Source organism: Rhineura floridana, chromosome 4 (assembly GCF_030035675.1).
Source record: "Rhineura floridana isolate rRhiFlo1 chromosome 4, rRhiFlo1.hap2, whole genome shotgun sequence".
NCBI lineage: Eukaryota > Metazoa > Chordata > Lepidosauria > Squamata > Rhineuridae > Rhineura > Rhineura floridana.
In genome coordinates, this window is record NC_084483.1 from 33,934,299 (window position 1) to 33,959,563 (window position 25,265).

Genomic DNA, 25,265 nt, shown 5'->3' on the forward strand with positions numbered 1-25,265 from the left:
TTTCTCTTATGTGTAAGAAAATATGAAGAGCTCTGCTGAATCCGAAGGCCCGTCTAGTTCAGTACCCTGTTCTGACAGTAGCCAACCAGATGCCTATGGGAAGCCCAAAAGCAGGATATATGGGCAACAGCACTCTCCCCACTTGTAATTCCCAGGAACTGGTATTCAGAAGTATACAGCCTGTGACAGTGGAGGCAAAACACAGGAACATGTCAGATCATTGGTTCATCTAGCTCAATACTGTCTACACTGACTGGCAGTGGCTCTACCAAGATTTCAGGCAGGAATCTCTTCAAGCTGTACCTGGAGATGCCAGGGATTGAACCTGGACCTTCTCCATGCAAAGCAGATGTTCTGCGACAGAGCTATGACCCCTGCCTTTGCCCTAACAGCCACCAATAGCCTTATCTTCCATGAAGGTGTCTAATCTTCTTTAAAAGCCATCCAAATTGGTTGCGAGCTCTACATCTTACAGGAGCAAATTTCGTAGTTTAACCATGCCAGGGGTCACTAGTGTGGGACCTGCAGGCACCAATGTATTCACCAGTACCTCATATGGTCTTTTTATTGTGCATTCATGATTTGTGCTCGTGATGTTGTCAGGGAGGTCACATGCAGCCCTACTTTCAATTCTATTCCTGCTTGCTAAAGTTTTGAGTGGTTGATACTACTTAATTTCCAATGTGCATATCCTGTAACTTCCTGCGGAAATCTCTTAACTGTCCGTGCCACAAAAGTTAACAGCAGGAGGGCGGCTATCCCACTTTTGTTGTCCTAAAGCCCCTTTAGACAGCAGTAATATGGCACTGGAAAGCATCCAGTTGCACAAGGAGGGTAATTTGCATCAGAAATAAGTCAGTCCGCAATGTGCATAGGAAAATTTTCTGATGCCGTATAAAAGAAGCGCCATGAGAGGAACACAGCGACGCCGAGGAAAGTAGAGAGATGGGTGGATCCAGGGAGAAAGATTGTGGATGTTTATAGAGGGAAAGTAGTTAGGCGTCGAGGCGGGAGAACTGTTTTTAAACAAATGTTTGTGCGAGGTACCTAAACTACGGCGCAGGCCCGGTTCGGTCGTTCTTCAAGACCAACCCCCTTCAACGGAGTCATTAAATGGAGAGGAACAGAAGGCCGCCGCCATTAGCGTGACGGTAAGCGGGTGCTGGGGGCGCGTCTTTGGCGAGAGAGCCGGGATAGGGCCGGCCACTCCAAGGGGGAGGCGACGGCGGGCGGTGCTTTCCTAGCTCTGCGGCCTCAACATGGAGCCGGGGCTGAGCGGGTCGTAAAGGGGCTTGTTCACGCTAGGCCCTGGTGGTGACTCCTCCTCTTGGAGGGAGAGGCTGGTCAAGATGTCTGCTCCCGCTGTGGGGCAAAGCCTGGAACAGCAGCCGGTTCTGCTCCCGCAGCTTTCGATGGATTTGCTGCAAGTGAGTGAGGCGGAGGGAGGCAAGCCAGCCAGCTCTTATGCATTGCTTACTCGGAAGTAAGCCTTGCTGCATTCACTGGGGCTTGCTCTCAAGTAAAATGCGCATCGGATCGCAAAAAGAGGTTTTGCTCTTGCTCGGTTTCCCGGGCTGTGCGTGCATGTGTAGCGGAAGAAGGCAAAGACTTGGCGAGGGAAGACGAGAGCTGCCCTAGGTGGAAGGAGCGCTGAAGTAGCGGTGGTGTCCCCGGCTAACAGAGTCAAGGAGAGGGTGAAGTTAAGTCTCCAGGTCGGACAGGGGGCGGTGGCTTGTGCTCCCAGGACTCGTGTAGTGTCAGCAGTAAATAATGAGAAGGAGCTTGGAGTCGCTCCTTTTTGGAGGATGCGCGAAAGAAGAGGGTTTAGAATAGTTCATGCTCCTGCACTGAGAGGGTTTCGGGACGTAGCTCTCTCGCACACGCTTCCTTGCTTGTCTTTTCAAGTTAAAGGAGGACGATGCGTTACTTCGAAGGGTAGGGAACTGCTGGCACCATCTTGATCTTTATACGAGATTTAAGGGCCGGACCTTTTTCGGTGTCTGTCACTGCCAGGAGCTCTAATTCCCAAGGCGTCCAAGAGTAACACAATAAGCGTTCATCGATGTTGATGCGTGTACCTTCGTTGTTTAGCAGCTTTTTGCGAGATGCCGCTTAATGAAGGGGTAGCCTGTTGCTCGATATCTCATCTATTCCACAAACTTCAAGGCAGCTAACAAAGAAAGACATGCAGTATATTTTTCGTCATGGTACAGAGTGATGATAGGAATGGCAACTGACCTATTTTTCCTTCACCTTCCTGCCTCCCTCACTGTTCATCTTCAACAGTGCCAGTATAGACTCAGAATGCTGTGTGTAGGAGTTTAATGTTTGCTTCATGAAGACACAAAAGTAGCACTGGGAGGTTCTGGCAGGAGTCCAGTTTGTGCTATCAGAACAGATGAGAGTATAAGTCAATTGAAAAAGATGATGTGGGTACTGTGGACTCTGGATTCTTCCTTAGTGCCTTACTTGTAGCCTGCCTTTCTGAAATATATGCATTCTGTTTTATACTTTGGTATACCAGTGAGCTAAGGGCAATGAAACAGGCCAAATGATGGCTAGAGCACAAGCGGTGACAGATATGCTTTGAGGCTGACCAGGCCCGAGCAAAACAACATAACCGTGCCTACTGTATGGCGGTGAGGGCAGTGAAGAAGGCCAGGGCCACTGTGAGCTGGTCCTGGGCCCAGAGCAAGTGCCCTCCCTAAAGCTTTCTATAAACTGGATGTTACTACTTTTCTTTAAACAAGTATTTCAGTGGCTTAGCTTTAACTTAGGGTGAGAAAGATTGAAAATAAATGAAAATCATTTCAAAATGGGATAGTTAATTTGTTTATTCAAAATAACCCTTAAAAAGGCAACTTTGTCACAGTTTTAAATATATTTGACATTATTTTGAGACATACTTTATGTCAGTATAAAGTAACAGGTTTACATTTTTTTGTTTAGGACCTACAAAGGAGGTCCAGAAAATTATGGTGGTCTTAAATTTCCTGCCAGTCCTATACACTAGTACTGTACACTAATATTAACTTGATGTTTGAAGAACATGTGTTTCATATTTGGTTTTACTCACAAATATGAAAGAAAAGGTAAAATATGCAAATTTATTCTGGTGTGTTAAGTGTACAGGCAAATTCATTCACAATGAAGTATTCAGTAATGAGTTATGAGACCAATCTATCCTTGCTCTGCTAGTGCTTCTTCTACTTCAGCAGAATCTTCATTAGGTTTTTTTTTATAATAATGCTTGAGCATCCCGAACTGGCTTTTACTGTCTCCCTCATCATTTCATGATGATTTTGAAACAAAGCACAGGCTGAATAAACTTTTTCATATTTTCTCACTTTTCTCTTCTGTACTCTAGACTTGTATTTGTACTCCATAATGTTACATTCACTTTAAAACAATGTCAAAACACATGTAGACATGCTCCAACCTGTTCTAGTCACAAACCAGATAAGAAAAAGAGGTGACAAACATTCCCGTATATTAGCTGTCTCTTTATCTGCTACTGTGGTGTACTGTTCCTTTAAGAGAACTGTATGAAATGCTTGTTGAGCAAATGTGAACTGGGGCCTAACTGGGGCTTACTAGTGGAGTGTAGTAGTTCTGTGAACTGGTGTCTGTGTACTACTGGGGCCTAGTAGTTCTGTGAACTGTAAAATGGGGCGTACTACTGTGCCCTAGTAGTTCTGCAAACTGACCTGGGGCCTGCTACTAAGTAGTTCTGCAAAATGAACTGGGCCTTACTACTGAGGCCATGCAAGCCCTGGACCAGTGTCTGGATTCGGTGGTGGGCTGGATGAGGGCCAATAAACTGACTCTTAATCCTAGCAAGATGGAGGCACTGTGGGTAGGTGGTTCCCGAATCTGGATAATTGGTCAATTGCTTGGTTTGTATGAGGTTGTACTGGCTCTGAAAGAACTGTACTCTGGGGATGCTCCTGAATTCATCTTTGTCACTAGACGTTCAGATGACTTCAGTGCCTATGAGTGCCTTTTACCAGCTTCAGCTGGTAAGAGAGCTGAGGCTGTTCCTGGACTGGGATAGCCTGACCAGATGTTTTTGTGAACTACAACTCCCATCATCCCTAATCATTGACTGTGGTGGCTGGGGCTTGTGGGAGTTGGAGTCTAACAACATCTGGAAGGACATAGGCTCACCACCTCTGTTCTAGGAGTTAGTTTGACTCTGTACAGGATAGCAGAAACAAACCTACATAGTGACCACAGTGGATGAGGTAAATTGTATCGGAGATAAGGTCTGCTTTACAATACTACCCTTCAGGTCTCTGAAAAGTTATTGTCTGCGCACAGCTTTAAGGCACTTCTATATGGTAGTTCTTTTGGGGGCTGTATGTATTCCCTGAATGTCTACAGCCTACCACATGTGAGGCATCAAACTGAGCTGATCTTATTTAAAGTGGATAAAGGGAAAAAAGCCCAACCCTTATTTTACAATCACTTCTCTTACAGGGGTCTGAATAGATGTGTTCATCTGCCCATTCTGTTTTGGCTGCTGATTTTAATGAGTATTTCACTTGCTGGCCACAAGGTTCTTATTACTCGAGACTTGTTTAATAAACACAGTTTTAAGGTAGTTTGTAGCATGTATGTTTGCATTGTTTTGTCAGATGTAGGCAACCTGTTACCCTCCAGATTTTCTCAATTACAGATCCCATCAGCCCCAGCTAGCATGGTCAGATATGATGGGAATTGTGATCCAGAATGTCTGGAGGGCATCAGATACCCTATGCTTGGACAAGATTTACCTAGGTTTCACATGCCAGTTAATTTTATCACCTGTTTGACTAGTTGGATATCAAGTATTTGCCGCCCTGGGCTCCTGTTAGGAGGAAGGGTGGGTAATCAATTAATCAATCAATCATTCCATAAAGCCAATAATGCCACCAGAGAGGTGCATACCTCCTTTTCAAATTTCATTATTTGGTGCCATTTGTGTGTAAGAGTGAGGACCGGCTGCCTCTAGCCCTGCAGAAGTTGGGGGGCAAACGTGGTAGTACAGTAAGATTTCTCCCACTGGTTACCTGTTTTAATTGGAGGAATCTCCAAACAGGAAAACAAGCAGCCACTTGTGTCAAAGGACACTTCCTAGGACCACCCGTGACTCCCATCTATTGCTTGCTGCTGGAAACAGAAAATGCCCCCTTCATGTGATCCTGTTTGTCTGGTCTGAGGGATTGGACTTGGATCTGGGACAAAGTAGTAGTTGAAAACTGAAGGTACTGGTTGAAGTAAAATACATGCAAATACCATTGTGTGGGGTGGGAGGGGATTCCTTGTTCTAGTAAAGTCAGTGTTTTAAAAATACTTATTTGACTTGTTGACCTATTCATTCTTGACCAGTCAGATACCAAACCCTAGGCCTGATCTGCTGGGACATTATGCCAAGAGAAAATACTGCTCTTCTTTTATTGCAAGATAAACTGGCTGTACAAAACAGCTGCCTCCAGTCACCTATGTTGAGAAGAACTTGCTTATTATATGTACTGATCATGTATATTGGTTCTCTGTTTCCCTAAGAGCAAGTAATTTTTTTAATAATCTACAACTTTCTTCTTATAGGCTCACATTAAAGTTGAAAACAAAGATGATGTACACTTTGTGTCTTTTACCCGTAAAGTAAGTGAAGATGAATCCTTTGTGAAAGTTAGAAGTAAGTTGTGTTTTTCCCCTTTAACACCTGATGCAGAAACCTTTCAGATATTTTATTCCAAATTGCATAATGCTCGTGATCAAAAATCAAAGTATTTTGAGTTGGCACCTACCTTAATTTTGAATCTAAAGTCTAGTCCATGTGAAAGTAATGATAAATATCTGTAATAACACATGTGGGAATTCGAATTAAAAGTTGCCGATTTTTAACAGAGGAATTCTATATACGAACTACACTGAGGGGGAGAAAATATAATGGCTGCCATTTCCTGTACTCAGTCATCCCTGAAGGGAAAACGGAAAATGCTCTGAAAATGCGGAATAGAACAACAACTGGCATGACCATGCTTCCAGCATCAATTGCAACACTGTCAGTGCCCACCAATCATGTGCCATTGAAGTGACAAGACCATTGTGCAGGATGAGCTTATTTTTGCATCCCAATGAGGGCACTAGCTTGTTTAGCCAGCCACAATTCCCCAGGTTTGGACATCACAGGGAAATAGTAGATTAGCAGAGAACAGCAGCAGATCCAGGACAGACAAAAGAGAATAATTTTTCACATTGGATTAGAAAGTTCTAAAAGGGCCTAGACAAATTTATGGCTGTGTGAGTCAAATTTATGCTTGCTAGCAATTGTGAAAACGTATACAGTATCCATGTAAATTTGTGCTTTATAGCAATCAAGTTCATGTGTAAAGATCTTACCATCTAAAGGCAACCATATTCAACCTTGTGTCATTCTTGAAGTGTGTGGTGTTGGGCAGGGTGGCTTAATTCATGACCATATTGGCATGACTTAACAGCAGTTGAGAAATGTGAGACATCTTTTGTCATTGGCTAAGATAAACTACTGTTTAAACCTGTACAGGATCAAAGAAAGGCAGAAAGCCCCGTTATGATGGATCTTTGGTTCATTTGACCAAGAGGTTCATGGATCTTGTCAGAGCTTCACCAGAAGGTGTTCTTGATTTAAATGAGGTATCTCGTACATTGGGAGTGCAGAAACGAAGAGTGTATGATATCACTCATGTGTTGCATGGAATACATCTTATTCAGAAACGATCCAAGAACCATATCCAGTGGGTGTAAGTTGATTTTCCTATCTGACTTTAGAACAGCAATTGAGGTTTTGGGTAATTAAAACATGACATGACTCTTCTGCCAAGGATGTGTTGTTCAAACAGCTTGTCATATGAGTATAGTGTCTAAAAGTATGAGTTATGAGCTTGAAGGACCCTTCTTTAGATCTTGGCAACTCTAGTTTACCAAATATAAATTGTAATCAGCCATCTGTATCATGTGTACAATAATGCTGGCCTCCTTCATAGGGTTTCCTGTAAGGATCACTCTAATAATTCTTCATTATCATTTATTTATATTTATATTCCAGTCTTTCTCCCTTAGGAGTTCAGGGCTATATGCATATATATGTGAGGAGCTTGGCATTCTGGGTTTGAGGCTTGGAGTGAAGCACTAATTTGAATGTTAATCTGTTGTTGCTTAGACTTTTTTATTCCCAGCTCCTAAGTGCAAGAATTGCAAACGTATCTTGCAGCCCAATCTCATACGTATTTACTTCTGTACGATGTAGGAATTGGGCATCTCCCTCCTGGTTAATAGTAGACAGATGCCATTTTTTTTCTTTTTGGCCGCTATTAAAGATCTTCCTTTTCCAACAAGCCCAAGTAGAGATTTTCATCCCAGTTTGTATTTGTATTGGACTTCTAATTGTTTTTATTTCCATACGTGTTTTTATGGTTAGATCACTTTAGAATGTTTATAGGAAGCAATTCATAAATGAAGTAAAGAACCTTCATTGAGTTAAATGGCTCTCAAGCTATTCGTATGTGGATATTTGGTTGCAGCCATAACTGTACTACCATATGCAACCCATATTACAAAACCTTAGATCCAGTATGTGTATATTCATACATAATAGCATACAACACACAAATGCATAGTCTGATTCTATGCAGATCTTAATGAGCATAGGTATGTGTAACTCTGCATAGGACTAGGCTATTAGTAGTGCATTCTGTGAAGCTTGGCCCCTTCACCTTATGAAATACGTAACTGCCAATTGACTAATGTTCCCGTCCAAGAGTTGGCCATGCTCTTATTAGAAATTCCTTTAGGCATTGTTAAGTAATGTAATACTGCGGTTTTCTTTAGAGACAGTGTCCTGATAGTCTGAAAACTTATGTATTTTGTTTTAGTGGATCGGACATTAAGCAGATTACTAAAAGGACACCAGAGCATCAAAAGTTAAGAGATGAACTTTATGACTTAACTGCAATGGAAGAAGCACTGGACGAATTAATTAAGGATTGCGCTCATCAGTTGTTTGACTTAACAGATGACAAAGAAAATGCACGATATCCTTTTTTAAAGCATTTGTAAGCATTTTGACCTGCTGGAGTTGAGCAACAGTAACTAGAGTAGTACCAGTACAGTCATGTAAATCTATACTACTTCAGATCAAAACTGGCCTTCTCCTGCCATTACCTTGACCCTCATATACGCTAGCTTATGTGACCTACCAAGATATCTGCAGCATTCAGACGTTTCAAGAACAGATGGTTATTGCAATCAAGGCTCCAGAAGAAACCAAAATGGAGGTACCGGCTCCGAAACAAGTAAGTGCATCTTGACACATTTTAAATTAGTGGGGTGTGGCTGGGTGGGCAGGTACGTGTCTATGTAAAACGTGAAAGCTCTATTTATCATTCTTGGTATTTCCATTCTTATATTAGATAAACGGAGTCTTCTTAAACAGTGTTTTAAAGAATCTGTCAAGTCAAGTGTGTCTAGAAGTAAAAAAGAACACCAGCTAGACTTGTATTAAATATTTACTGCGTCTTGAGCTATTCCCCTTCATAGAAACGAGAGGAAGTTGAAATGTATTCTTAACACCCCAGTCTCAAAACTCCTTATATTTCAGTGGCATGTACTTGAGCGAGTTTGGTCAGGATCAGACTGCAAGGTGAACAAATCTGAGAGGAAATCTGGATGAAAAGTAGTTCCACTGAACTGAGTCGCGCATTAAAGTATGTGTGGTTAAGGCAGGGGTCAGGAACTGGAACCGGATCTGCCCCCTGAATGGTATCATGTGTCCCCCTCTCCCAGTTGCCAGTCTCAGAGATAAAGGAAGGGTATAGATGAATGGCATCTATAGTTGGGACACTTCCCAAAGATTCTGTCTCTCTGGCAAAACTACGTGCTATCCAAGAGCTTTACTCGTTTTTCTCAAATATGCCAAAGTCTTAAGTTTTTGATTGCAATAACTCCACACTTGCCTGCCATGTTTGCTGTAGCCTCTTCTTAAGAAATGGTGGTGTCTTGCAGGATTCCATAGAAGTACGCATAAGGAGCACAAAGGGACCCATTGATGTTTATATATGCGAGGTGCCATTAGATGATCCAGAATCTGATGCTTTGAAGAATGCTGATAACGGTTCATGTGAAAGTAAATGGGCAACAGCTGATGATGAAGGTAAATGGCGTAATGAAATGGATGCTTATAAGCATGACATGCAGCAGTTAGATTTTCTACTTCTTGGGAACTTGGGTAAAACTGAGACAGGCCTAAATGCCTGTTGCCTGCTAATCTACAGATGCACCAGACCTAGATTAATAATAAATAATAATAAATTTAATTTTTGAGTCGCCTATCTGGCCGAAACCACTCTAGGCGATGTACAACATTAAATTCAACAATACATAATAATACAATACATAATAAAATACAACGCAGTCAACAATAACCATTTTAAAAAGCGGCAGTACAGGGCCATCAATAGACAATTTTAAAACAATATAAAGAAATTAGCCCACCCCGGGGACCCCAAAGGCCTGTCCAAAGAGCCATGTTTTTAAGGTTTGGCGAAATGTATCTAGGGAAGGGGCATGGCGAAGATCGAACGGGAGGGAGTTCCAGAGAGTGGGGGCCACCACTGAGAATGCCCTCTCTCTAGTCCCCACCAACCTAGCTGTTTTCGTTGGTGGGACGGAGAGAAGGCCCTGTGTGGCTGATCTGGTCGGGCGGCTTAATTGGTGGTACTGGAGGTGCTCCTTCAGGTAAACTGGGCCGAGACCATATAGGGATTTAAAGGTTAAGACCAACACCTTGAATTGGGCCCAGAAAACAACTGGAAGCCAATGTAGATGAAATAACACCGGCGTGATGTGATCACGGCGGCAGCTGTTTGTAAGCAGGCGTGCCGCCGCGTTCTGCACAAGTTGTAGTTTCTGGACCGTTTTCAAGGGTAACCCCACGTAGAGCGCATTGCAGTAGTCTAAGCGAGAGGTAACCAGGGCATGTACCACCAGTGGGAGCTGATGAATAGGAAGGTAGGGTTTCAACCTCCGTATGAGGTGTAGTTGATACCAAGCTGCCCGGCTCACTGCCGAAATCTGAGCCTCCATGGACAGCTTGGAATCAAGAACAACCCCGAGGCTGCGGACCTGATCCTTCAGGGGCAATTTTACCCCATTAAGATTCAGGTCAGCAACACCCAACCTTCCCCTGTCACCCACAAGTAGCACCTCGGTCTTATCAGGATTGAGCTTCAGCCTGTTTCTTCCCATCCACCCACTCACGGATTCCAGGCACTTGGACAAGGTCTCTACAGCCAACTCCGGTGAAGATTTAAAGGAGAGATAGAGCTGCATGTCATCAGCATATTGGTGACATCGCAGCCCCAAACCCCTGATGATAGCTCCCAGCGGTTTTACATAGATGTTAAATAGCATGGGAGAGAGGATAGAACCCTGTGGTACTCCACAAGTGAGGGGCCAAGGGTCTGAAACCTCATTATCAGGTGAATTGATGCAATAAGGAATGTTAATCTTCCTTTTAATTTAATATTTCATTAACATAATTAAACCATTACAAGGTTCAGGGTAGATGTGTCTTGCCAGACAACGCAGTAACTGTGAATAAAGTAGAAGCTCAATATTGACTAGAGAAAATGTCTGTGTGTAGGAAGAAAGCTCAAAGTAGGGGAAGAATGAGATGCTATAAGTGGAGCAGAGGACAGAAGATGGTGTAGGAATTGAACTGAGAAGCCGAAGGGAAATGTTCCCCTGAGAAATTAACTGCAAAGCTTTCCTTCTGTAGCGGCCACTCATAAGTTGAATACTTGCTGTGTTTTGATCCTCTGCTTCAGTAATTTCATGGATTATAGCACTGTGCCTCACCCTTAGGTCCCCCAAATGTTGTTGGACTAATTCCCATCATCCTTGGCACTGGCTAAGGTGGCTGGGGTTGATGGGAGTTGTAGACTGACAGCATCTGAGGACCCAAGGTTAAAGAAAAGTGGATTAAAGGAACCCTGAAGATTGGAAAGAAACATATGCTACCTACCGCCGTCCGTCGCCACACGAAGGATCTTAATACCGTAGTGCAGGGATTGCCAACCATTGTGGGCCCATGGGCACATTTGCCAACTGGAGAAACACAAAAGAACTGGCTACAAAAGAATGCTTTTTTCTTAGACAAATTACAGTAGGAGGAAGGGATCGTGCAGGGGCCAAGGAAAGTCTGTAATTGCAAGTGGGCACCACATTGGCCATCCTGCCACAACTGTTTATTTTATACACATTTTTATCAGGCCAAACATGGGAGATCCCAGGGATCAGAGTTTACTGGATCAGAGTTTATAGGATCATTCTGTGATTTGGGGCTTTTTAAAGGGATTTGGTTCTCAGGGCAAAGCTAACTGAATTTTTCATGGCATACTGTAACTGCTGAATTACTGTTGTTTACAGTATTATATTAAGGAAAACAGCACTATTTAATATGTTTCCATCCCTAATCTAAAGTTGTAGTCTTAAAGATGGAGAAGTGCTTAAGCTGCATGATTAATACGTTTTGAGTTTTTGCTGTTTGTGTACATGCTATTGATTTCAGTGTGATTTAAAGCAAGACTACTTCTTTGGATTGTACCCCTATATCTGAATATCTCTAGTGTATCACATTAACTTGGCTTGCCTCTGCAGTGTATGCCTTATGTCTAAATTGGCTTGCCTTCTGTTTTCACTTCTAGAGTGAACAGCATCAGAAATATGAAGAGCTGCTAGATTACTAAAGCTTTCGATTTCTCAATTTCCATTGCATGGACTTCCCAGGATGTGCTTTACTAAGGGCCAGTGCAGGCTTGATAAGTTTCTGTCTCAACTTTATTTAAGAGAACAAGAGCAGACACTGAATTTGAGGACTCTCTCTGTCTCTCACCAGAGCTAATATCCTGCCTCCAGTCTTTCCATTGGCACAGACGTTAAGGGTAAACCAGCATCTTTCATATCCCCTTTTAGTGGTGTTTTTTCCCCATGAATGAAGTAATACAACTAAATGAGAAAATTACATTGTGCTGTCATGTAAGATAGCCATAAGTCAGAATTTGAAAATGTGGATCAGGATTGTCATTTTATAAAGGCCATGTGTGTATGGAATAGCCACCCTAAACTATGTAATGTGTGAGGAAGAGACCTCTTTTTCATCTGAATAGATGGAAGTGGCAATGAACATGAATTTGAAATTACAGTAACTGCTTTTTAAAAATTAGCTGTTGAGAACTGATTCTGGAAGAAAATGTGTTCAGTAAGGGACTATTTTTGAAGAAATGCACTTTAGTGCTGAAGCTGCACTGTTGCCAAATAGAACTGTTGAATCAATTTTAAAATATAAAAATTGGAAAGAAAAAATATTTCACCCAAGAAAACAGTACAGCAAGTAAGGTTATAAAAACATATATGCTATATTTTGGATGTTGTTCACGTGATATGCATTGAGCTTGGTATGGAATTATGGCTGCAAGTCCTGAAGAAACTGAAATTCCTTGGATCATGTATATATGTGTATTATGTTTAAATGGTTTTTAGTGGAAATTCTGGCAGGGCAAGCACACTTCTGCCTCTGTACAGTAAAATAGAAATAAACCTATAAATGTGACAAATACAAAGCATTTACCTTTTAGTTCGACATAGCTCCGTTAATTTACAGTTGTTTTTATAACATCCATGTAGGGATTTGTACATCATGAACTAGAATAGGTGTAGGCAGAAGGAAGATTGAGATCTGCAGTAGATTTGCGGGTGTTTTGCAGTGGATCATAAGGAGCTCTGGCTCAAGTTTAACAGTAACCATTTCCCCCAAAGATTAGGCTTCTGAATTGAAAAAAGCTTTGAGGTGGGGAGACCTGGAATAGATTTTTATGTGAAAGGACTGTGAGCCCTGTTCTGGTATTTAAAAATGAATTCCTAGGTTGAGATGCAGTCAAAGATATATTTGTTCCTTAATTCTAAGGATCTTGCCGCTATTTTGCACTCCAACTAGTGGATCTTGGGTTTGTCTTTTCCTAGAAAGTGGATCCTATATGCTTGAAATCTGCCCACCCCTAAAAGAGAACATGCATTATAACAGGAAAATATTTTGTCATACATGCAACACACTCTTATCCATGTTTACTTGGAAGTAAGTCCGAGAACATTCAAGGGAGTTACAATAAAATGTGCATGGAATTGCAGCTTCTCCTTTTATGTGCAGTGTCAAAACAGAACAGTGCTATGCAGTCCTCTTTCTAACAGTGCATAATTAACATATTTCATATATTGAATTTTGTCTCAAGTTTCAAAAACTTAGTGGTACTACTAACTGAATTACTGAGCAATCTAAACTCCTTTTGCAGCAGGCAGAGAAAGGGAGTATTGGTTAGGTAGAGGTGCCCTTTTGCCCAAGTCTCCTGCTGGCCACCACCTGTGGAGTGATGCCAGTATCGCTCCACTGATGTGGAGCTTCCCTTTCAGCCTATCAAGCGTGCAGGCTAGTAGAAGTGCCTGCCAGCAGCGTACACCTCAAAACAAGGCTTTCTGGGGGCAGAGCTCAGCCTGCTCAGATCCCTTGGGTCCTGAGCGTGCTCCTGTGTCATCACTGATGGTATTGGGCCTGATCGCTGCATCAGCTACAAGGGAAGACAACTGGGAGGGCATGGCAAGAAAGACATTATTTGCAGCCTGTTGTCATTTCATAATTGTAATGATAAACATTATTTTGGCTACAGCCAGATAATTCCTTCCTTAAATAAGGGTAGCATAAGTAGGAAGTTGAATCTCCGGTAAAAGGGGTTGAGGTCCACTCAGCCTTCCATCCATCCGTGGTCGGTAAAGTGAGTACCCGTCATATGCTGGGGGGTAAAGAAAGGCCGGGGAAGGAACTGGCAATCCCACCCCATATATATGGTCTGCCTAGTAAACGTCACAAGACATCACCCTAAGAGTCAGAAATGACTCACACTATAAGTGCGGGGACACCCTTACCTTTTTAAAGTACAGATTGTGGACTATTGTATGCTCACTTGTGTGTTTTAGGAGTGATGGTTAGAACACTACCTCCTGGCTCAGATGGCATATGCATACAAACTGGGCTGTTGGGAAGAAATGTGTTTTCTGGAGCTGTATGTCCACAAGCTAGTACTAGAGCAGAACATCCACAGCCTATTTCATTTTGAGAATCCTGGACTTAATGCCCATTTGTTTATCCCAGAACAAGGTTTCTATTGGGCAATAGATCACACCTAACTTCACTTGTCTGTGTAACCTAGTCAGCTTGCAGATCTGCTAAGATGGGTCTAAAGGGACTTAAAAATCATATTGTAAACATTTAACAAAAGGACCTAACATAACTTACCTTGGGACTTCTGCTACTCCTTCCCAGCTTTTGCTGTCATGACATCCACAATTCTTTGGTTCCACTTGCAATCTAGGTTTTACTCTGGGCTTTTCCTTTGTCCCATTGTAATTCACATGACTTGAAGATAAGCTGTGGTTGAGAAAGAGGAACAGTGCATGTTGTGTCCTCCTCAGCTCCACCGTAGTAAGTAAAGTTTTATTTCGGTCACAGACCAATACATACACATCATAAATGAAAATCAAAACCATATAAAATACATACAATAGGCACTAAATACAATCAGAATACAGAGCTCCAATTCTATGTAATTAACCAACCAAACCCCAAGATTATACCTTAATGGATTCCTACATAATATCATACCGATTTCTGGCATACAGTGGCAGCAGCACAGAAACTATATTTACCAATAAATGTGCTAAGTAGAAAATCATAGTAACATCAACTTTTAAGAAGGGATCTGGGGGAAATTACAGGCCAGTTAGCTTAATATCTGTCTTGAGCAAACTGGTGGAAAGCATTGTTAAAGATAAAATAACCAAGCATATAGAAGAACAAGCTTTGCTGAAGCAGAACCAGCATGGCTTCTGCAAGGGTAAGTCCTGTCTCACTAACCTATCAGAGTTCTTTGAGAGCGTTGACAAGCATATTGATAGAGGCGATCTAGTGGCCATAGCATACTTGGACTTTCAGAAAGCTTTCAACAAGGTACCTCACTAGACTCCTAAGTAAGCTTAGCAGTCATGGAATAGGAGAGATCCTCTTGTGGATCAGGAACTGTGTAAGTAACAGAAAGCAGAGAGTGTGAATAAATGGATAGCTCTAATGGAGGGATGTAGAAAGTAGAATCTCCCATGGATCGGAGTTGGGGTCTGTGCTTTTTGAACATGTCTAGATAGAGGGTTGCCTATCCAGCCTTCATTGGCACCCCCAGGCAGGGGCTCCAGACTTTGAACTTTCATTTAAAGAAAAAAGTCTGTAGGCCTCCTAGAAAATTATGAAGCAAAATGTTCCAATACCTGTCTTAAGTGATTTCTGTGAAATGAGCCAGCCTGGCTGCTCCCTTCTGTCGGTGTATTTAGCCAATGAATAAAGTCAGAACTGTGCTAGGAATCCCTGGGGTCCTAAAGAGTTTTAGCCTCCCTTTTAGTGCCCTTTTCCTCTTTCTGTCTTAATTTCTAGTAGCCGTTGTCATCTCTATAGTTTGCCATTCCTTTTTTCCTAGTCATCAGGGTGCATCTTTCCTGTGATGAGTTTGTCTGAGCACAGGTACTCCCTAGAAGTTGTTTTCTGCAAATACTACCACTTCATGCAGGTGGTTGTTAAAGAATCCTCTCCCCAAGTGGCAAATGCAAAATGTGAAAACTTTGGAAAGAGGATTAAGCATGGCTCCTGCAGGGTTCTTGTGCCTTTGACAGCTGTATCTCCATAATCAGGCCAAAAAGACATAGCTGTCTTCCCATGGTAAATATGGGGAAAGGGTTGACTAGTGTACCAAGTAGGGGGCTATCTGTAAATTATAAATCATCACTATATTCCCCAGGCATACACCAGTGGCTGTTTTCACACAGCTGAATCTCTGCAAATGAGAAAAGCAGGACATAGGCGATTTCCCTATAAACTAGCATTTGCATACTATTAACACACAGAAAATATACTGTAAATTGGAAATGCCTCTGGTCTCTTACCTCATACAGGACGTTTCCTGATGATAAATAAAAACACCTAGACCTATCATTTTAAATAACATTACAAATTAACTCCTAAACCCTACCCTAATTTCAGCAATTAATTAAAGAGCAAACAAAGAAAATAGATCCCATAAGCTATCCCCTCAAACTCCATTAAAGATCAGCTTGAAATGAGTATATTCAAGCACCAACTGTCACAACCTCATTACCTGCCAGCATTGTTGAGCAAGCATGACATCACAGAGGAGAGAGAGAGAGATGAACGGTGATAGGCTGAGTAGCTGATGCTGGCTGAGATGGGCTCTTTGAAGGCATTATATGCACATATTTCAATATCTGCTTCTGAGGAGGGTCAGCAGAAATTATAGCCTGAAAAAGTCAGGGTTGCCAGCTGACCAGATTAAAACCAGCTTGACCTAGTTTTGTGCCTTTCAAAAAGACTGACCTGTGGAAATCCACCACTGCAGTGTGTTCTTTGCATGGATCTAGACACGATCATCTGCTTGTTACTAGAGATCAAACCACTGTTAAAGATACAATTTCAAGGCCCTTAGTTCAAAAGATAATCCTAGGAAGAGTTCTATGCAAACAGAAAGCTTGCATGCCACATTGTATACAGCTTGGTCAGGGATGCTGCTGGGTAACGGGGCGGTCAATAAACCACAGCATCCCCAATCTTTCTCTGGCCTAACACCAGGTGTCAACCGTCTACATCCATCCCAAGAGCCAAAGATTTCTGGTAAAGAAGATGATGCTTCTATGGACACTAGCAATGCTTCTCCCCCTCAGCTCCCCCCCCCCAAATCTAGCCTGGTGCTATACCAGGTAGTCAGATGGGCACAGCTGAGTTAATAAAGGGCCCACTCAGCTCACTCATCCAAGTCTCTGTAATACGTGCCAAAACATCCCCTTCACAATCAAGATGTGGATGAGCGTAGTCTTATTATGGACTGACCTGGCATTCAGTAGCTGCACCAGAGAGCTGAATACATAAGCTATCAGTAACGTCTGGAGGAGGGGAAGGGCTGAAATGGGGGAGAGGGATACTTTTTTTCTCCTTGTGATATTGTGCTGCTTATCATTCAATAGGTCAGAAGAAGAGTAGGCCCAAAGCATACACACACTTTCTCTTGTAATAAGATATATTTTAAATGTATGTAATCCCAGTTTTTTAGGATGGCTGACATAAAAATAAGCACAATGTCATTTTTTAAAAATACAAAATGAAGACATACAATAGCAAATAAAACGTTGAAACGTAGGCTGCATCAGATATAAGGGCCACAGATAATCAACTAGGGCCCAGTAGCAGGTACATCGCTCATGGTCAGGGTGAAGACGGTAATGCCACTATAACACTTCTTGTTTTTCACTCACAGGGAACACCACCAAATCAAACTTCCTCTCTCCCAGGCTCTCACTCTGGGTATGGATCACAGACGTGTTGCCCATAGTGGCAGGCCTAAATTCCATATCCTGATTGACGGGGGATGGGGGAACGGGATGGACACCCCTGCCCTGGTACCTCCACAAAGTGATGACTGAAAGGGACAACTCCCTTTGGTATCAACCCTGCCACTTGGGGCAGGCCCTGTCTTTATGCCAAGGCCATGCCCACACCCCAGCTGTATCCATCAGCCAGCAATCAAATAATACCCCATACTGCAATTAGCTCAAAAACTTTTATTATATACAGGCAGATATCGTAACAGGACAGACAAACTGATGCAGGCAAAAAAACCCACCACAATCTAGATATTTGGAGAGCAGACCAGGCAATGATATGTTGCATCCAGGAGAGTGACCTCTGTGAGCTAAAGGTGTATGATGGTAGTGGGGAAAGCATATTGCTGCACATACACATCTCTTACAACATATTCATTTCTATTGGGTGGTATTGGTGGGTGCTTGACAGTTTCTTATGCCCCAATGGGCCAGATGCAATGCTGTGGTGTCTCATAGAAATTGCCCTGCTATAGACTTGGGTATATGATTTGGGGGCCCAAAATTTAGAGTGTGCGCCCCCCCTGAGATTGTTACACATTTGTAGATATTTTGGCTATTATTGGCAGTTCTCTTGGCAGTGGCTGGTGCCCACAAATATAGCATTGGGTCAGAATAACTCAAGAGTGCACTGCACTGGGGATATGATGACCACACCAAGCACTTTAGGTTTTGTATTCTCTCCTCCCCCCCCCCCGTCCAACACCAGTTTAAGCAGTTCACTTTTCCTTGATGAATGGCAGGGCCAACCCCAGGTGAGCTTTGTATAACTATTACACACAAAGCCATGTGATATCTACTCTGTTTTCCATCTCTTGACAAGGTGTAGACCTTGTCGAAAGTCACATTTAGCATTATTCATTATACATGGTGATGATTTTGGTGCTGGCTCATGGACTAATTGTGCTATATAAATCAATATACAAACACAGTTGCTGTGTAACAAACTTTGCTTTCTCACTCCAGGTGGCAGCCTTGTGCTTTTGAGAAAAATAACGAAGTCAGTCTCTCTCTCATAGTTATTACAGATGATTCTAGTGGTGCTTCTGTGATGCAGTTTTTGTTGAGATAATAGAATATTTGTTTTGAGCACAAATTAATTATTTGGACAATACACTGATCAGTGTAGTTAAATGGCAGCGACACCAAATTTTAAAAAGTGCTTTTACTTACATGCTTTTGGGGGGGGGGGGAGGCAGAAAAGCGGTAATGTGGTATTGTTTATTACGGTCGAAGACCAGTAAGGGCAGAAAAGCAAAATGGCTACAACTTGTACAGGAGACAGTAAAAAGTCTGTGCTTTGGGGAAGGGTGAAGCTTGTTTCCCACCTTAGATATTGGTGATCTTTACCATGTTTCCATGTTCTGTGAACTTTTCCATAAACCCATATGGGAAAAATTGACTTCCATAGGAGAAAAAGGATAGGTAAGAACTGGGAGGGGTGTGAGACATCAGGCCTCCCTGTGAGTAATAAATGCATTTATTTAAATGTAACCTATGCTGAGTGGGTTCTGGCAATATATAAAAATATTTTCATTTTGCTGGTCCTTTGCGTATGAGTAGTGGCTGTTAACTATACTGTTTTTCAGATGTAATAAATACTGCTGCGTTAAATTATTGGATTTACTGGTTATAGATATTTAAGTTATTTAGTTAGTGGATAATGACTATATTTCTTGTTTTTGCCATTTAATGTTGTAATCTGCTTTATGACTCCGGTTGGGGGAAAGGGTGAGATATAAATTAAATACATTATATATAAAAACAGTGCAGTCCTATACATGTCTACTCAGAAGTAAAGCTGCAATCCTAACCCCACTAACCTGGGAGAAAGCCCCACTGAATTCAGTACGACTTCTGAATAGTCGTGGACAGGATTGCTATGTAAGTTTCATTGAATCAAAGGCTGAAGTCCTACAAACACAAGGAAATAAATCTCATTGAATACAGTGGGGCTTACCTTTGAGAAGACTTTAGAATATTCATCATTCATATGTTGCAATTTAAGTCTGCAACTTCAAAGGTAGGCTTCTTTTATCAAAACAGAATTTGCATTAACAAAATTTAAATTGAGCATATGCTTTACTGGGATCCTACTTAATTTAAAATATTTATATACTACTGTATACAGGGCCTCTAGGTGGTTTACAAAATAATGTGTGATACTGAATGCTAGGCCTATTCAGAGTAGACCAATTGAAGTTAATAGACGTAACTAAGGTTCATTCATTTCAGTGGGTCTATGCTGAGTGGACTGCTTTAAAAGAAATGGGGGTACCACAGCATCTGATTGTCCTGATGCACAACCTATACTGTGGACAAGAGGGTACTGTAAGGACAGAATATGGAGAAATCAATTGGTTCCCAATCAGAAAGGGTGTGAGATGGGTGTATTTTATCACCCTATTTGTTTAATCTATACGCAGAACATATCATACGGAAGCGGGATTGGACCAGGGTGAAGGAGGTGTGAAAATTGGAGGGAGAAATATCAATAATTTAAGATACGCAGATGATACCATACTACTAGCAGAAACCAGTAATGATTTGAAACTAATGTAGATTAAAGTTAAAGAGGGAAGCACAAAAGCAGGACTACAGCTGAACGTCGAAAAGACTACAGTAATGACAAGATTTATGTAACTTTACAGTTGACAATGAGGACATTGAACTTGTCAAGGATTATCAATACCTTGGCACAGTCATTAACCAAAATGGAGACAATAGTCAAGAAATCAGAAGAAGGTTAGGACTGGGGAGGGCAGCTATGAGAGAACTAGAAAAGGTCCTCAAATGCAAAGATGTATCACTGAACATTAAAGTCAGGATCATTCAGACCATGGTATTCCCGATATCTATGTATGGATGTGAACGTTGGACAGTGAAAAAAGTGGATAAGAGAAAAAATACCTCATTCAAATGTGGTGTTGGAGGAGAGCTTTGCGCATACCATGGACTGCAAAAAAGACAAATAATTGGGTGTTAGAACAAATTAAACCAGAACTATCACTAGAATCTAAAATGATGAAACTGAGGTTATCATACTTTGGACACATCATAAGAAGACATGATTCACTAGAAAAGACAATAATGCTGGGAAAAACAGAAGGGAGTAGAAAAAGAGGAAGGCCAAACAAGAGATGGATTGATTCCATAAAGGAAGTCACAGACCTGAACTTACAAGATCTGAACAGGGTGGTTCATGACAGATGCTCTTGGAGGTCACCGATTCATAGGGTCGCCATAAGTCGTAATCGACTTGAAGGCACATAACAACAACAACAATGCTAAGTAGGATTTGGTTGAATATAACCCAGTACAAGCATTTTATTTGTTTGTAGTATTTAACTTGGCTGTTCACCAAGGGTCCCAGTGCAGCATATCATAAATATTAAAAACACAATTAAAAGCAGATAAAATCACAGTCAAGAGTTTTAAATTATCAAAATGTTTCAGATCCTTAAAAAAAAAAAAATCCCTGGTACTTAAAAAAGAACAAAGTTGACATCGGGTGAACTTGCTTAGAAAGGGTATTCGCTAATAGGCAAAAAACCTTGCAGTTTCAGAATGTACCTATAGCCCACAGATATTTCTATCAAACTTTAAAAAGCAGAGAAATTGGGCAGCTATAGTGAATGCACCAGGGGAGCAGGAGACCTGACCTCCTCTCTGAGATATTGTACTGCCCTACAAAGTTGTCAAAATGCAAAGACAATTTGGGTTGGTCTTTCACAGTCCAATCCACTTCCTCTGTAGCTTGTAAGAATTTGGTAATATAATTTTTGGCTGCGGTCCTGTGCACAGTTGGAAGAATGATTAGGTGTGGGACTGCAGCTCAAGTCCATAATCAAGAAAACGTTACTGAGAATGAGCAGCTATTTAGCTACCATTTCCTCTATAATAATTGGGTGTGTGTGTGTGTGTGTGGAAGAGAGAGTGAATAAAAAGTTGAAGCTTTTAAAATGGTCATTTGCTGTGAATGGAAGATTTAAATGCATAACATTCCACCTCCTGTGCGTATATTGCATTTTTACTATGCAGTGTTTTGGTTTTAGATTTCAGCTATGGTATCTCAAAATTGTAAGAATGCAGCTGGAAGGCAACATAGAGATGTTCCAGTGCTTTCTGAATTCTAAATCTTAATTTCGAGAAATGTTGTTGCTTGGAAATGAAGAAAGGACAAAACAAACTGCATATAGCTTGGCTGAAAATGTGTGTATGTTTTGCTTTTTGTTTGTTCCCTTTGCTGTCTCTACAGCAGCAATATTCTCTCAAAAGTATAAATCAAACTGAAGTGATATGAGCGAAAATGGGATTTTTGCATTCATTTCTAAAACAGTGCACAGTTTGCAGCCACACACCCACGGGGGGGGGGGGGGCTTTTTACAGACTGATTGATAACTGGCTAAAGAACAGGAAGCAGACAGCAGGAATAAATGGACAGTTCTCACAGTGAAAGGATGTAAGAAGCAGAGTCTCCTAAGAATCTGTAGTAGGTCCTGTGCTTTTAAATTTGCTCATATATGGCCTGGAGTTATGGGTGAGCCAAGGTTGCAGATGACATCACATTATGCAGGACAGTAAAAAACAAAAACACAAAGGGACCATGAGGAACTCCAAAAGTATTTCTCCAGACTAGTGAATGGGCATTAAAATAGCTGATATAGTTAGTGTAAGTAACTGTAAAGTGATGGGGCAAGTACTCCTAACAACATATATGCTGATGGATCTGAGCTGGTACTAATTGATCAGAAAAGGGATTTCCTCCCTGTCCCTTTTTTTCTCTTGTGTGTTAGGTCTTTTAGGGTGTAAGGCTGAGTACAGGAACTGTTTTACTACTTTTTTAACCTGCTCTGCAAGTCTTTTGGCTAAAGAGCAATATAAAAATGCTTTAAATCAATCAATCTTGGAGTCATGGTGGATAGCTCAATGAAAACATCAACAACCCAGTGTGTGGCTGTGTAAAAGGCAAATTCCATGCTAGTGACCATTAGGAAAGAGATTGAAAATAAAACTGCCAATATCATAATGGCTTTATATAAATCTATAGTGCAACCACATTTGGAATATTGTGTCCAGTTCTGTTTGGTGCATTTCAAAAAAGATACGATGGAGCTGGAAAAAATGCAGAAAAATGTGACCAAAATTATTAGGGGTTAAAGTAATTCTATGAGGAAAGATTGTAACATTTTTGTTTACAAAAAAGGCAGGTAAGCAGGGATGTGATGGAAGTGTATAAAGTTACACATTATGAGGTTTTCTCCCTCTCTCCGTAATCTTAGAACCTGGGGTCATCCCCTGAAGATAATTGGTGGGAGAATGAGGACAGATAGAAGTACTTCTTCATACATCACATAGTTGAAACTATGGTATTCAGAACCACAAAACGTAGTGATGGCCACTAACTTAAGTGGCTTTAAAAGGGTGTCAAATTCATGGAGGATAACGTTATTAATGACTACTGGTCATTATGGTTGTATACTATCTCCAGTATCTGATACAGCATACCTCTGTGCTGGGGATCAACAGGAGAGGGCTATTATGCTCATGTCCTGCTTATAGGCTTCTTGTAGGCATCTTGTTGGCCACTTTGAGAAACTGGATGCTGGACTAGATAGGCCTTTATTCTGATCCTGCAGGACTGCTCTTATGTTCTGTGAGTTCCCCTCCCACTTCTGCCCCATTACTCATCCCTCTTTGTTCCATTGTATATTCTAACAAGTCCATTGGTTTCAGTGGATTTCCTCTTGGGTATGACCTCATTAAGATCCTCCGTGGCACAGAGTGGTAAGCGGCGGTAACGCAGCCGAAGCTCTGCTCACGGCTGGAGTTCGATTCCAACGAAAGGAGGAAATCGAATCCCTGGTAAAAGGGGCCGAGGTCCACTCAGCCTTCCATCCATCCGTGGTCGGTAAAATGAGTACCTGGCATACGCTGGGGGGTAAAGAAAGGCCGGGGAAGGAACTGGCAATCCCACCCCATATATACGGTCTGCCTAGTAAACGTCGCAAGACGTCACCCTAAGAGTCGGAAACGACTCACACTACAAGTGCTGGGACACCTTTACCTTTTTATGACCTCATTAGTTGTAACCTATGGGGAGGGCAATACACACCCATGTAAATCTAATTCAGTTGTCCTAAGGGCTTCTGAGGTTTCAGCAGGTACCACATATTTCCAAGCATATATCTGCAAGTATAAGTGCTGGAAGCCTATACTGTTGTTTTTAACTGAAAGCTAGTAGCATACCTGCAGCTTCTATGTGCTTCTGAGGAATCATGGAGTATACACTGCCCTGTAATGTTCTTAGTCTTTGCAGCATTTTCCTCTTGGTTGTCAGGGGCTGAGACCAGAGCCAGCTGGTCAGGGTTCAGGGTCCAAAGTCAAAGGCCAGGCTGAAAGCTCAGTTCCAGAAAAGACAATATGAACCACGCACAAGGAATCTCAGGTTGACAAACCAAGCAAGCCTGAAGCAAATTTTATATATGGTCGACCAAGCCCCTACCTATTGATTCCTCTAGTGGGACTGATGAGCAGCAGTACCCTCTGGTCATTATGTGGGTGGCACTACAGTATAACAAAGATAAGGCCAGTAACTCCTTCAGAACTGTCTGAGTGATTGAGCGAATAAGGTGCCAGGACTTTGCTGTCAGAATCCCCTGATGGTGCAGTGCTTACAGATGTTAACGGAAGGCTCTTCAGTTTTGCACCTGTTTGGGCAATTTTTCTTTTAGATATGGTTTAGCATCAGTGTGTAGGCAAAAAACCACACGCAATCTGCATGTGTGGAGAGCAGACCAGGCAATGATATGTTCCCTCCAGGAGAGTGACCTCTGTGAGCTAAAGATATATGATGGTAGTGGGGAAAGCATATTGTTGCACATACACATCTCAGAAGCAGAAGAAGTTGGTGAGCAAAGGTTCTCAAAAGTTCAGGAACAGAACCCTTCAGGGGTAGGAGGAGAGCATTCTTAACACTCTGGTCTGGGGATATTTTTGTCTTTGCTGCAAGTGTGATGCACGTAGTTTAATGTTGGCAGCTTTCAAGGCAAATTATTTGGCTTGGGTACTAGTTTGATTGCTTTTTCTAACTTTGCTGCCAAGACTTGTTTTTTAAATGTTTATCTGGAATGGAATTATAGTCTACTGGCTGTCCTGTGTGACCTTGACCAAATCAGGTGGTAATTGATTCCCTGCACGGAACATGTAAATTAGGGACAATCTTTTGATCAGAACTATTGTGAGGCCTACTAATTAAATTTCAGCTTTTCAGTTCTGCAGTTTTACTCATTAGAAAAGTGGCAAATTAATTTATCTGTAATTGTGCTAGACCAGATTGAATTCACAAAGCAACCACATGGCTGTGTGTATGGCAGGATCCCCAAACTATCTGATACTAGTTAATGCAGAACTCTTCCTTATCAATCTGTATAAAAAGAAAGGTGTATTAAAGAGGCAGACAGTGAGGAACTACCATCTCCCCTTAGTGTTACTCTCACCAGTTAGGATAGGCCCCTCCTCCCAGAGGACATCAGTGCCACCTGTCTTGTGAGGAAGAGCAACAGGATGATATGCTTAGGGTGTGATGGTATCAACTGAGCCCCCATGAGCCTACCTGCCACCAGAAGAGTGACTAGAAGGGGGAAGATTCCATCCTAGGTTCCAGAAGGCCAAGGTCACATCCTGTAAGGTCAACACAT

General features: G+C 41.8%; 1 protein-coding gene across 6 annotated transcripts in view; it reads left to right on the forward strand.

Annotated features, from left to right (window-relative positions):
• The first annotated feature begins 1,001 nt into the window (after positions 1-1,001).
• LOC133382980 (transcription factor E2F6-like) overlaps positions 1,002-25,265 on the forward strand; it is a 28,021-nt gene continuing 3,757 nt past the window's right edge. For 3 of the 6 annotated variants that reach the window (XR_009762137.1, XR_009762138.1, XM_061622767.1), the window contains exons 1-7: positions 1,158-1,427; positions 5,590-5,680; positions 6,551-6,767; positions 7,899-8,057; positions 8,204-8,318; positions 9,028-9,175; positions 11,921-11,966. Coding sequence is in view for 2 of the 6 variants with exons in the window: in XM_061622767.1 (XP_061478751.1) it covers positions 1,350-1,427; positions 5,590-5,680; positions 6,551-6,767; positions 7,899-8,057; positions 8,204-8,318; positions 9,028-9,175; positions 11,921-11,964 (852 nt within the window). In the remaining 4 variants the exon portion in view is untranslated. The other 3 variants (XR_009762140.1, XR_009762139.1, XM_061622768.1) reach the window with 3 other exon arrangements.